We start from the raw sequence: 13,865 nt of genomic DNA on the forward strand, positions 1-13,865 counted from the left end.
GCAGACCATAAGAGCTCAATAAATACTATTGAGTGAGTGAATGAATGCTCTGCACCCTGTAAGCGCTCAATCTATCCGACTGAGTGCATGAATGCTCTGCACCCTGTAAGCGCTCAATAAATACTATTGAGTGAGTGAATGACTGCTCTGCACACTGTAAGCGCTCAATCAACCCGACTGAGTGCATGAATGCTCTGCACCCTGTAAGCGCTCAATAATACTATTGAATGAGCGAATGAATGCTCTGCACACTGTAAGTGCTCAATAAATACGACTGAGTGAGTGAATGAATGCTCTGCACCCTGTAAGCGCTCAATCTATCCGACTGAGTGAATGAATGCTCTGCACCCTGTAAGCGCTCAATAAATACTATTGAGTGAGTGAATGAATGCTCTGCACACTGTAAGCGCTCAATCAACCCGACTGAGTGCATGAATGCTCTGCACCCTGTAAGCGCTCAATAATACTATTGAATGAGCGAATGAATGCTCTGCACACTGTAAGTGCTCAATAAATACGACTGAGTGAGTGAATGAATGCTCTGCACCCTGTAAGCGCTCAATCTATCCGACTGAGTGAATGAATGCTCTGCACCCTGTAAGCGCTCAATAAATACTATTGAATGAGCGAATGAATGCTCTGCACACTGTAAGTGCTCAATAAATACGACTGAGTGAGTGAATGATTGCTCTGTACCCTGTAAGCGCTCAATCTATCCGACTGAGTGAATGAATGCTCTGCACCCTGTAAGCGCTCAATAAATACTATTGAATGAGCGAATGAATGCTCTGCACACTGTAAGTGCTCAATAAATACGATTGAGTGAGTGAATGACTGCTCTGCACCCTGTCAGCGCTCAATCAATCCGACTGAGTGCATGAATGCTCTGCACCCTGTAAGCGCTCAATAAATACTATTGAATGAGCGAATGAATGCTCTGCAGACCTTAAGCGCTCAATAAATACTGCTGAAGGAGTGAATGAATGAATGAATGATTGTGAGCCTTTCCCCCGCCTGCGGCCGCGCGCCCAGCAGGGGGCGCTCCGGCCGGTCCCGGGGGCGTCGGTCCTTTCGGCGCCCCGTGGGGCCCGCCCACCCTGGCAACCGTCCCTTAGCAACCGGTTGCCCCGGCAACGGGAGGACGCGATCCCGCCGGCCGAGGGGAGGGAGCCGGGCGGCCGCGACGGGGCGGGGGGGGGACACCATGTCGGACATCCTCTGTCGGTGGCTCAACCAGGAGCTGCAGCTGTCCCGGGCGGTGGGTGAGTGTGCCCGCGGCCGCGGCAGGGGAACCATCACAGCCGGGCGCGGGTTTAGCGTTGCATTCGTTCATTCAATCCTATTTATGGAGCGCTTACTCTGCGCAGAGCCCTGGACTAAGCGCTCGGAATGGACAAGCCGGCGACAGATAGAGAAGCAGCGTGGCTCAGTGGAAAGAGCCCGGGCTTGGGTTCGAAGCCCGGCTCTGCCACTTGGCAGCTGGGTGACTGTGGGCAAGTCACTTCCCTGTGCCTCAGGTCTCCCATCTGGAAAATGGGGGTGAAGACTGTGAGCCTCACGTGGGACAACCCGATTGCCCTGTAATAATAATAATAACGTTGGTATTTGTTAAGCGCTTACTATGTGTGTCTAAGCGCTGGCGTAGACACAGGGGAATCTGGTTGTCCCACGTGGGGCTCACAGTCTTGATCCCCATTTTACAGATGAGGTAACTGAGGCACCGAGAAGTTAAGGGATTTGCCCAAAGTCACACAGCTGACAAGTGGCAGAGCCGGGGTTCGAACCCATGACCTCTGACTCCAAAGCCCATGCTCTTTCCAGAGCTTCCCTGTATCTACCCCAGCGCTTAGAACAGTGTTCTGCACATAGTAAGCGCTTAACAGAATACCAACATTATTATTACAGAGACCATCCCAGCCCAATGACGGGCTTACAGTCTAATCGGAGAAGGCAGACGGACGAAAACGAGACAACATCATCACGATAAATAGAATCAAGGGGATGTACACCTCATTAACAAAATAAATAGGATAATGAAAATCTATACAAATGAGCATAGTGCTGAGGGGAGGGGAAGGGAGACGGGGAGGAGCAGAGGGAAAGGGGTCTTAGCTGAGGCATCGTGCCCTCCCCACCGCTCCTTACGCCGGTCTGCACAGAGTAAGCTCTCAGTATGTACGATTGGATGAATGAGGGAATGTGGGGGCTGCCGGGGGCTGAGCCAGCCTGCCCCCCTTACGTCCCCAGGCCCCAAGGCCTCTCTGTAACCCCTGCCCCGAAGGGTAACGTTTCATTCGTTCATTCAATCGTCGTTATTGAGCACTTACTGTGTGCAGAACACTGTACTCAATGCTTGGGTGAGTACACTATAACAATCTGCAGAACATTCCCTGCCCACGACGAGCTTACGGTCTGGAGGATGTAACGCCACTGACATCCATCCTGCCACCTCTGCCCTAGGCACACGCCTGCCCCCATCCCCCCCACCCTCCCTCCACCTCCATGCTTAAGCAGGATATGCCAACGTTTTGACCAGCAAGGCGTTCCGGGGTAAGGTGATCAGGGAGAAGGGAGACCTTATCCTTCTTAATTCTTCCAATCATCTACTCTCAGACCTAGCTCCCTTGCATCAACTTGCTCTACTGCTCCTCTGATCCAACCCGGCTCCAGTCCGGGCCTGTCTCCCTGGTAGGACTCCGCGACCTGCCCAGTGACACTGACCGCTGTTACTGACCACGATCCCAGAGCCAACCCCACACACGTGCTAGCTCACAAGACAGACCATCATGCCAGCCTAATATGATCAAGCCTCGTGCCCTCTCTCCATCACATCCCCGAACGAAAATTTGCACTGGCCTTTGATCCTGTCTCCTGGCAACACCCCTCATTTCAGGCTGCTATCATGAAGCCAGCAACTCTCTTGAGGCCTGTGGATATTCGTTTACTTGTTACTATAGTTGTGGTGTGACTGCAGCTTGGCCTAATGGAGAGAGCTTGGGCCTGGGAGTCAGTGAACCCGGCTACTAATCCAGGCTCCGCCACTTGTCTGCGAAAGCCACTCACCTTCTCCGTGCCTCAGTTTTCTCATCTGTAAAATAGGGATTAAATCCTACTCCCTCCTTAGATGGTGAACCCTATATGGGACAAGGACTGTGTCCCACCTGATTGTCTTGTATCTACCCCAGTGCTTTTTATAGTGCTTGACACGTACTGGGTGCTTAACAAACACCATAAAAAATCCTGAGGTGCTTTTCCCCAGATTGATCATTCTGTGGGCAGTGACAGAATTCCAGTTCAGGAGAGATGCCTTTACACTCCCGGAACAATACAATTTTAGAAACTTCTCACAACTCAAATTACATTCAGTTGGGCCTAACCCCATTAAATCCACAGTGTTTTTGCCAAACTAAAGCCCACGCATTGCAAAGACTGCTGTAAAATTGTCTCCCGTAGTACTTTTGTGATTTGCCTTTGGGTTCTACTGTCTTTCCCCAGAATATGACATGGATTTTGAAGGCCGATGACTAGTGTCCTCTTTTCACACCCCGCAAAACTGCTCCTTCCCCACTCTGCACATCTGCAGTCTCACACTCTAAAGGGTTTATAATAATCTAAACCAGAATACGTATTGTTTGATTTTATTTTTTCATAGATCTGTAAGAACTACACCCTTTGGCCAAATGCCTCTGGGTCTCAAGTGCACATAAAAATACATTTTTAAAAACTGTAATGAAAACCAGACACCACAGCAACTTTGGAAATGATTGCCTGGAAAATGGGACAGCAGGAGAGGGGGTTACTGATGATAAACGTATCGGGTTCTGTCAAGTAGATGTTTTAAAATTTGGGGTCTTGAATGGGGAATGTGTCCGGGGTTCTAATCTCCGCTCTGCCACTTGTCTGCTGTGTGACCTTGGGCAAGTCACTAAGCTTCTCTATGCTTCAATTACCATTATTATGTGCCAGTCGAGTCATTTCTGATTCATAGCAACCCCCCTGTATATACTTTCTCCAGAACGTCCTATCCTCTGCCATAATGCACAACCTTTCTAATGGTTCTTCTGTGATCTTTATTATGGTCTCTGTCCATCCAGCTGCGGTGTGCCTCTTCCACGTTTTCCCTGGAGTTTTCCTAGCATTAATGTCTTCTCCAGAGAATCAGTCCTCCTGATTATGTGTACAAAATATGCTAATCCAAGTCGAGTCATTTGGCCTTCCAAAGACCACTTTGGTTTAATTTGCTCCCAAATCAATTTGTTTGTTTTTCATGCAGTCCATGGTATTCGCAAAAGCCTTCTCCAACACCACATTTCAAAAGAATCAAGGTTCTTTCTGCCCTGTTTTTCCACTGCCCAGCTTTCAGATACATACATTGTCACTGGAAACACCGTAGAGTTGAAAATTCGTATTTTTGTGGCAATTGTTGCAACAGCACATTTCATGACTTTCTCCAGGCTCTTCACACCAAGTCTTCCTAACATTAATCTTTGGTGTATTCTTGGCTACTCATTCCCTTATTACTGATTATCGATCCCAAGAGAGAAAAGTTGCCAACTGTTTCAATCTTCTCCCCATCCACTACATATGTGTTAAAATTTCCAGGTGTCATGATCTTTGTTTTCTTTACATTCAAATTTAGGCCCATCTTTTTGCTCTGTTCCGTAACTTTTAATAATAAGCCCTTCAAGTCTTCTTGCATATCTGCTAGTAGGGTTGTATCATCAGCATAATGAAGGTTACTGTGGCTCAGTGGGAAAGAGCCCGGGCTTGGGAGTCAGAGTTCATGTGTTCTAATCCCAGCTCTGCCAGCTGTGTGACTTTGGGCAAATTCCTTCACTTCTCTGTGCCCCAGTTACCTCATCTGTAAAATGGGGATTAAGCCTGTGAGCCCCATGTGGGACAACCTGATCACCTTGTATCCTCCAGCACTTAGAACAGTGTTTTGCACATAGTAAGCGCTTAACAAATACCAACATTATTAACATTATTATTATCTATAAAATGGGGATTAAGACTGTAAGCCTCAGGTAGGATATGGACTATGTCCAATCTGATTAGCCTGTCCCAGAGTTTAGGAAGTGCCTATCATGTAGTAAGCACTCAACAAAAACCATTTTTAAAAAAAGTATAATTCTGGAAGCTATTAGCAGAAGCTCCCTGCCCTAATGGTGTCATTTCCCAGAGTGGCTTTCCATGAATATTAATTTTTGACCTGAAGTACTATGAGACTCCGAAAGGTAAAAAATGGCCTCCTCTAAGGTGGATTACTTAAGTGTAAGATTACTGTGGCTATCAGTCTTAAGTCTATAATTCTATTTATCTATTTTGATGGTATTGATACCTGTCTACTTGTTTTGTTTTGTTGTCTGTCTCCCCGTTCTAGACTGTGAGCCCATGTCCAATTGTACTCTCCAAGCTTTGTACACATTGATTTGCTCCAAAATCAATTTGTTTGTTTTTCGTGCAGTCAATGGTATTCGCAAAAGCCTTCTCCAACACCACTTTTCAAAAGAATCGAGGTTCTTTCTGTCCTGTTTTTCCACTGTCCAGCTTTCAGATCCATACATTGTCACTAGAAACACCGTAGAGTTGAAAATTTGTATTTTCAACTCTACATCTGTGTACAGTGCTCTGCACAAAGTAAGCGCTTAATAATTACCATTGAATGAATGAATGAAGTCAGTTTTTTTGAACTACACAGAGAGATGAATTGGCAGACACCACTGCAGGCTATTGAACACAGGTGTAATGCATTGTTTGGCACTCATAATTAATGAACCATAAACATTTGAATGTGGTCAGAGAATGAATCTGAGAAAGAAACTCAGAATCAGAATGAAGCATCTTCCTAATAGGAAGTGTAAGGTTTAAAAGGTATTCAAGAAGGGATTTGCTTTCTCAAATGTTCTTTATCTGTATGATGCCATTTGTTAATGATTGCAATCACAAAATATATGCAAAATAGTGATACTAGATGCTTTCCTTGTTTATTATCATTATGACTATTTAGAGTATTTACTGCTATAATCCAGTTTGAGGTTTACATAGATTGGTCTTCTGTGCTGTTCAAAGTAATTCCCTGTCCAGAATTACAGGGGTGGAATCATGGAGAGAGTATTTTGCTCATCAGTGCTCCACTTTATTCCAAGTTGAATGGGAAAATAAGTACTACTATAGAGGCTGTAAGATCCTTGAGGGCAGGGATCATGTCTACCACTCTATTGTACCGTCCCAAGTACAGTGCTTTGTCCACAGTAAATCCCCCAAAAATACTGTTGTTTGGGATTAGCAAAAGGGAATAAACAGCTAATCCTGATTGATTTCAACTCATTTAGAAGAGAAGGGCGGCATATTTTGAGCAAGAATGACTAAAACATTATGAGGATTTTAATGTCTGATTAATCTAGATGTTAATAGAAGTAATTCTGTATCCTAATATCCTTATTTTCCTAGCAATCTTTCCCTCTGCTTCCCAATCTTTTCCACTCCCCACTTTCCCGCTTCTCTTTCTTGTGTCTTCTTCTCCCCCCGCCTCCCCTTATATGTTCTACCTCAGTAAATATGCATTGAACCAAGAGGTCTAGTGGAAGAGAAAAGTATCAGTTATCCTAGGATCAAATCTATGCAAGGCTTTGAAAGTGAGAACGTTATGAAAAATTATACTGTATCTCAACTGGCAAAACTTTGAGTACAAAGTGCTGTTTTGGCAGTAAGATCCCACAGGGCTAGCCCATGCTTGGCATTTAACTAATTTAGCAATGGTTGGATCACTTAGCTGTCCCAAATATTGTCAGCTCCCATCTCCTAGTGCCTAGTGCAGTGCTCTGAACAGAGTATGCACTTAATGTCATTATTATTTTTATTATTATTATCACTATTGTTAAGTGTGTACTGTGGGGTGTTCTAAGCACTGGGATAGATACACTTTAAGTTGATACAACTTAATCAGATGGACAGCGCCCCTGTCCCCCTTTGGGGTCACAGTCTAAGTAGAAGGGAGAAAAGGTATTTAATTCCCATTTTACAGTTGAGGAAACTGAGGCATAGAGAAGTTAAGTGACTTACCCGAAGTTACACAGCAAGCAATTGGCAGAGGTGGAATTAGAAGCCAAGTTCTCAGACTCCCAGGCCCGTTCTCTTTCCTCTAGGCTGTAAGCTCCTTGTGGGCGGGAAACATGTCTACTAACTCTATATTTTACTCTCCCAAGTGCTTAGTACAGTGCTCTGCCAGTAATTTCTCAATTCATTCATTTCATTCAATCATATTTATTGAGTGCTTACTAAATATGATTGATCGATCAATTTATTTTTCGATAGGCCACACTGCTTCTGTATATTCTGTTAAGGAGAGTGACATCTGCCAACATCATGGCAACAAGAATGACAGGGACCATCTCAGATCATTCCATCCCCTAGCCCTGTTCACCCATCTTCTCTGTTAGCCCAAGTGGCCACAGTATAAACCCGAGTGGCCACAAGTCAGACCCTGGAGTCTAGATAGGAAAGTGGTGTGGTGAAAGGACAAAAATGCTACCAGTTCCCAGGTGTCAACTGTCCTTCACGCAGTTCTTCCAGCCACATCAGGAAGACCAAAAGAAAAAGTTAAACAAACTGCTTTATCTCCATGAGTCCAACTTAACATTGTCAGGGCAGAGCCTATTCCATTGGTAGAGACAAATTCATTCATTCAGTTGTATTTAATAAGCACTTACTGTGTGCAGAGCACTATACTAAGCGCTTGGGAAAATACAATACAACAATAAACAGTGACATTCCCTGTCCACAATGAGCTCACAGTCTACAGTGAGGGAGACAGGCAACAATACACATAAATAATATTACAGATATATACATAAGTGCTGTGGGGCTGGTCTGGGGATGAGAAAAGGGAGCAAGTCAGTGGCCTAGTGGAAAGAAAACAGAGCTGGGAGTCAGAGGGCTCTAGTCCCAGATCTGCCACTAGTCTGCTGTGTAACCTTGGGCAAGTCACTTAACTTCTCTGTGACTCAGTTTCCTCATCTGTAAAATGGGGGGCCGATACCTGTTCTCCTGCCTACTTAGACTGTGAGCCCCATGTGGGACGAGTCTGTGTCTTGGCACTTAGTAAGCACTTAAAAAATACCCCAATTATTATTGTTATGAAAACCACTTGTTACCAATGCCTTCTTCATTGGAATGAAATAATGACTAGGAACATAATAATAAGCAGTGATGGTATTTATTAGCTGCATGTTTTGTGAAGAGCACTGTAGTATGGTTTAAGAAAGAATATTAAGATGAAAATTAGACATAGTCTCTGGCCCCTCAAGAGGTTCAAACTTTAAGGATAAAATTGGGATGAGGAGACTGGCAAGAGACGCATAAGGAAAGATGAAATAACAAAGCACTAAAACCTAAAATACTGATAGAAATTAACCGAAAAAGGAGGCAGTATTAAGGTACATCTAAGAGACCTTGGGAAAAATCTGATTATTTCTTCTTGAACCAGCCTTTGTCACACAGCAGGGAGTAAACACGTGGAATTGATTACCACAAGAAGTTGTGGTATCTATTAAGTGATTACTTCGTGCCAAGAACTGTTTTAAGTACTGGGGTAGATTCAGGATAATTGGATTTTACTCAGTCTCTGTCCCACATAAAGCTCACGGTTTAGCAGGGAGAGAAAACAGGTATTTACTTCCCATGAAATAGGCAGAGAGAAGCTAAGTTAGGTCAAGTTGAGGTAGGCAAGTTTTGGAATCAGGATTAGAACTCACATCTCCTGACTCTTAGACTTATTCATCTAGTTGTACAGGCAGAAAATATCAGTTTCCAGAAGAGTTAGGTTACATTTGTGGATAAAGCAGTCATATCTGCTAGAGGGAAAATATTCCCTAATGGAAAATTAGGGATGTTAGGTGGAGTATCCCTTATCAGTAGGATAGATGTCCAAGAGGGCAACCGCCTAATGGTTCTTTCAAGTATCACAATACCACATTCAGAGACTCAGTGATAAAATTATGGGCTAGATGGAAACTTCCCTCTCTAAGGTCACCAGTGAACTGTGAGCCCGTTTGGATTGTGAACCCGTTATTGGGCAGGGATTGTCTCTATCTTTTGCCGAATTGTACATTCCAAGCGCTTAGAACAGTGCTCTGCACATAGTGCTCAAAAAATACTAATGAACGAACTCCTTCATGACCTCTACTCCATTCTAATCCTCCTCAATCTCTCAGTTACTTTCAACACTGGGGATCACCCTCTTCTATCAACATCCTGTTTAGGCTTCATTGACACTGTCCTCTCTTGGTTCTCCTCCTATCTCTCTGGCTGCTCCTTCTCATTCTCTTTTTCAGGTTCTACCTCTGCCTCCCACACTCTTTCTGTTGAGTCCCTCAAGCCTCAATTTTGGGCCCCCTTCTATTCTCCACCCACACATGCTCTCTTAGTTAACTCATTCCCTCCCATGACTTCAGCTACCATGTCTACGAATGATTCCCAAATCGACCTCTGCATTGCTGACCTATGTCCTTCTCTGCAGTCTTACATTTCCTCTTACCTTCAGGATAGATCTACTTGGATGTCCTCCCGATACCATAAGGTTAACATGCCCAAAACAGAACTCATCATCTTCCCACCCAAACCCTGTCCTCCGTCTGTCCTTCCCATCACTGTAGACAACACCACTATCCTCTGTCTCTCAAGCCTATAACCTTGGTGTTATCCTCAATTTATCTCTCTCACTCAACCCATATATTCCATCTGTCACCAAATCCTGTTGGTTCAACCTTCACAATATTGCTCAAATCCACCCTTTCCTTTCTACCCAAACCGCTTACCACACTCATCCAAGGATTTATATTCCACCTTGACAGCCGCATCAGCCTTGTCACTGACTTCTTTGTCTCCTTTCATTCATTCAATAGTATTTATTGAGCACTTATTATGTGCAGAGCACTGTAATAAGCTGTTGGAATGTACAATTCGGCAACAGATAGAGACTATCCCTGCCCAATGACGGGCTCACAGTCTAAACGGGGGAGACAGCAAAGCAAAACAGAACAAAAAGAAACAAGACAACATCATCAAGATAAATAGAAGCAAGGAGATATGCACCTCATTAACAAAATAGGGTAATAAATAATGTATACAAGTCTCTTTCCATTACAGTTCATACTAACCAAATCATTTTTTTCTAAAACAGCATTCAGTCCGTGATTCCTCACTCCTCAAGAACCCCACTGGTTGCCCACCAGCTCCTTACCACCAGTTTCAAAGCCCTCAATCATCTCTTCCCCTCTTACCTTACCTCAATGATTTCCTACTACAACCCAGTCCTCGAACTACACTCCTACCACCCACTTACTCTACTTCGATCTAATCTATCTCACCAGCAACCTCTTGCCCACATCCTCCCTCTCTCTCCATCATGTATCATAGAACACCACCACCCCATCTTCAAAACCTTATTTATTTTTTATGGTATTTGTTCGGCTTACTATTTGCCAGACGCTATACTAAGTGTTGGGGTAGATACAAGCTAATCAGGTTGGACACAGTCCATGTCCCTCAAGAGGCTCAAAGTATTAATCTCCATTTTATAGATGAGGTAAGTGAGGCACAGAGAAAGGAAATAACTTGCCCAAGGTCACACAGCAGAGGGCAGCATGATGTATGGGATAGAGCACGGGTCCGGGAGTCAGGACATGGGTTCTGATTCCAGCTCCACCACTTGTCGGCTGTGTGGCTTTGGACAAGCCACTTCACTTCTCTGTGCCTCAGTTATCTCATCTGTAAGATGGAGATGAAGACTGTGAGGTCTATGTGGGACAGGGACTGTGTCCAACCCGACTTGCTTATATACAACCCAGCACTTAGTACAGTGACCGGAACATAGTAAGCGCTTCCTAAATACCATAATTATTATTATTAAGTAGCAGAGTCTGAATTAGAACACAGGTTTTTCTGACTCCCGGACCTGTGCTCTATCCACTAGGTCATGCTGCTTTTCTTATTAAAATCACACTTCTTCTATAAGTCTTGCCCTTATTAAACCTTCATTTTCCCTAATCCCTCTCCCTTCTGTGTCATCTATGCACCTGGATGTGAATACCCTTGGAGCACTTGATTCCTACCTATATCTAGCCCCCCGCCCATAGCCCTGCAACAGTTATGTGCATATGAGCGATTTGCTTTAATGTCTGTCTTCCCCTCTAAACTGTAAGCTCACTGTGTTCAGGAAATGTGTTTACCAACTGCATTATATTGTACTCTCCCAAGCGCTTAATACCATGCTTTACACAGAGGACTAGTGTGGCTTAGTGGACAGAGCATGGGCCTGGGAGTCAGAAGGGCCTGGGTTCTAATCCCAGTTCCACCAAATGTCTGCTGTGTCATCTTGGGCAAGTCACTTAACTTCTCTGGACCTCAGTTGCCTCATCTGTATAATGGAGATTAAGAGTGAGAGCCCCCATGTGGGACAGACCGTGTCCAATCTGATTAATTTGTATCTACCCCAGTGCTTAGAACAGTAAGTGCTAAACAAGTACCATACTTATTATTATTCATTGATTGATTGATTGATTGAAGGAGTTTGATTGAACTAGAGGGGGAGACAGATATCAATATAGATAAATAAATTGTGTACATGTACATAAATTCTGTGGGGCTGAGGTTGGGCCAAATAAAGGGTGCAAATCTAAGGGCAAATACCGTATCATCTTTGTACTTTCCCCAGCATTTACTAGAGTATTTTGCCAACTGTAGGTGCCCAGTACAGTGTTCTACATACATTACACATTTAATAGATACTAATGAATAAAGGTCTAGTATTCATCATTAGGTTTCTTAAACCTAATGTTTGAGAAATGTATTCAAATTAGGGCCTAAATTTTTGACTGCACCTACAATTCTTCATTATTTTCATTGCCTAATATAGATTGATTTAATTTCCCCAGACTTCTATAACCTCCACAGATTTCCATCCTCACTGCTTTCTGAAATTGGATTTTCTCATAATACATAATTTTTTTTTGTGAAGTTATAACTTTTGCTACTTACCCCTTTGAAGAGGGGTGAGTCAACAAGCCTGGAAAGCACATAGAATTTGAATCTAGTCTCAGTGGGCAAATAGTTCAATATGCCAATGCAGCCAAAACATTCAATATCTTCTCTTTTAAAAATTTTGAATTTCCAAGAAACAGTGGAATGGAGAATGTGTCAGTCATTAAACATTAAACATTTTGAAGTCACTTTGGAAGTCATGATAAGTGTTACAAAAGAGAATATTGTCACTGCTAAGGGCTCCAACTTTATACTAGAGAAGCAAAAATAAAGTATCCTGATTTTCCAAGTGTGCCTGGAATTCCTGGCTAGCTTTAACTTGTTGAATTTCCATCTGGGTAGAAACCTAACCAAATTACAGAGCTGAGTTTAAACTATAAAGTGAAGATTTCAGAACCTTTCTGTGGTACACAATGAATTACCTTTTAATTTAGTCCCTGAGTTTGTGCAAATAATAGGTCTGGTACCTATCTCCTTGGACAGTGAGCTCTTCGCTAAAGAAACTCTATCATCCTTTTGGTTTGGGGAATTATGTTAATTCCCCAAATTAGAAGAAGCAGAATTAGAGAAGCAGAGTGGCTCAGTGGATAGAGCACGGGCTTTGGAGTCAGAGTTCATGGGTTCGAATCCCGGCTCGGCCACCTGTCAGCTGTGTGACTTTGGGCAAGTCACTTAACTTCTCTGTGCCTCAGTTACCTCATCTGGAAAATGGGGATTAAGACTGTGAGCCCCACGTGGGACAACCTGATTTCCCTGTGTCTACCCCAGCACTTAGAACAGTGCTCGGCACATAGTAAGTGCTTAACAAATACCAACATTATTATTATTATTATTATGTTTCTCTCTGACTTTTTTACCCATTCAGCTAAGCCTTACCTTAACTGAACTAACAGTTCACGGGCATACTGTTTGGGGATAGATACCCCTTTCAATCAATCAGCCAATCCACGGAATTTTTTGAACACTTAACTGTGTGCAGAGCTCTGTACTGAGCTCTTGGAAAATACAATACAGTAGAGTTGTTAACTCCTCTCAAGGTCACACCTGGAGAGTTTCCAGTACTCTACGAGTCTCAATGACAGGAGGGAGAGTCAAGCAAAGGCAAATCCATCCCATTTACAACTTGGACAGTGGCTAGCGAGTGGAAGGCCATCTGCTACAAGTCAATACTCACCTGTTCTGGCAGCAGCAGCATGGGAGAGAGTCGAGGGCGGAGACTCAAGTTTACTGCGCGGAAGGAGGCAACGTAAACCACTTCTGGATTTTTACCAAGAAAACTCTATGGATAAACTTCCAGAACAATTGCAGATGGAGGTGGGGCATTCTGGGAGAGATGTGTCCATGGCATCACTATGGGTCGGAGTTGATTCGACAGCATAAGACAAAACAAGAGTTGTTATTCATGATCTCTGCCCACACGGAGCAGTGTTTTCAAGTCACCCAGTCTTCTGATTCTCTGATTTTCACCACTGTAACTGGAAGCTAAATTGGAATAAGGAAAAAGGGAGTGGATCCTGCACCACAGCCACCCCATCCCCCCATCACTCTCTGCAAAATTTCCCTTGGCTGGCTGCCAGGACAGGAAATGTGTCTTTTACTTTGATTGTACTCTCTCAAGACCCTAGTACAGTGCTCTACACACAAAGGCAGCATAGCGTAGTAGACAGAGCACAGGCTTGGGAGTCAGAAGGTCATGGGTTCCAATTCTGGCTGTGCCACATGTCTGCTGTGTGATGACCTTGGGCAACTCACTTCACTTCTCTGGGCCTAAGTTACCTCATCTGTAAAATGGAGATTGAGGCTGTGAGTCCCACCTGGGTCAA

General features: G+C 43.9%; 1 protein-coding gene across 2 annotated transcripts in view; it reads left to right on the forward strand.

The window, feature by feature from the left end:
* Window positions 1-1,153: 1,153 nt before the first annotated feature.
* Window positions 1,154-13,865, forward strand: part of SPEF2 (sperm flagellar 2) — a 171,695-nt gene continuing 158,983 nt past the window's right edge. For both annotated transcript variants that reach the window (XM_029060866.2, XM_029060865.2), the window contains exon 1: window positions 1,154-1,262. In XM_029060866.2, coding sequence (XP_028916699.1) covers window positions 1,205-1,262 — 58 coding nt within the window. In that variant the 5' untranslated portion in view covers window positions 1,154-1,204. The remainder of the gene's footprint in view (window positions 1,263-13,865) is intronic.

This window comes from Ornithorhynchus anatinus, chromosome 3, assembly GCF_004115215.2.
Source record: "Ornithorhynchus anatinus isolate Pmale09 chromosome 3, mOrnAna1.pri.v4, whole genome shotgun sequence".
In the NCBI taxonomy this organism is placed as follows: Eukaryota; Metazoa; Chordata; class Mammalia; order Monotremata; family Ornithorhynchidae; genus Ornithorhynchus; species Ornithorhynchus anatinus.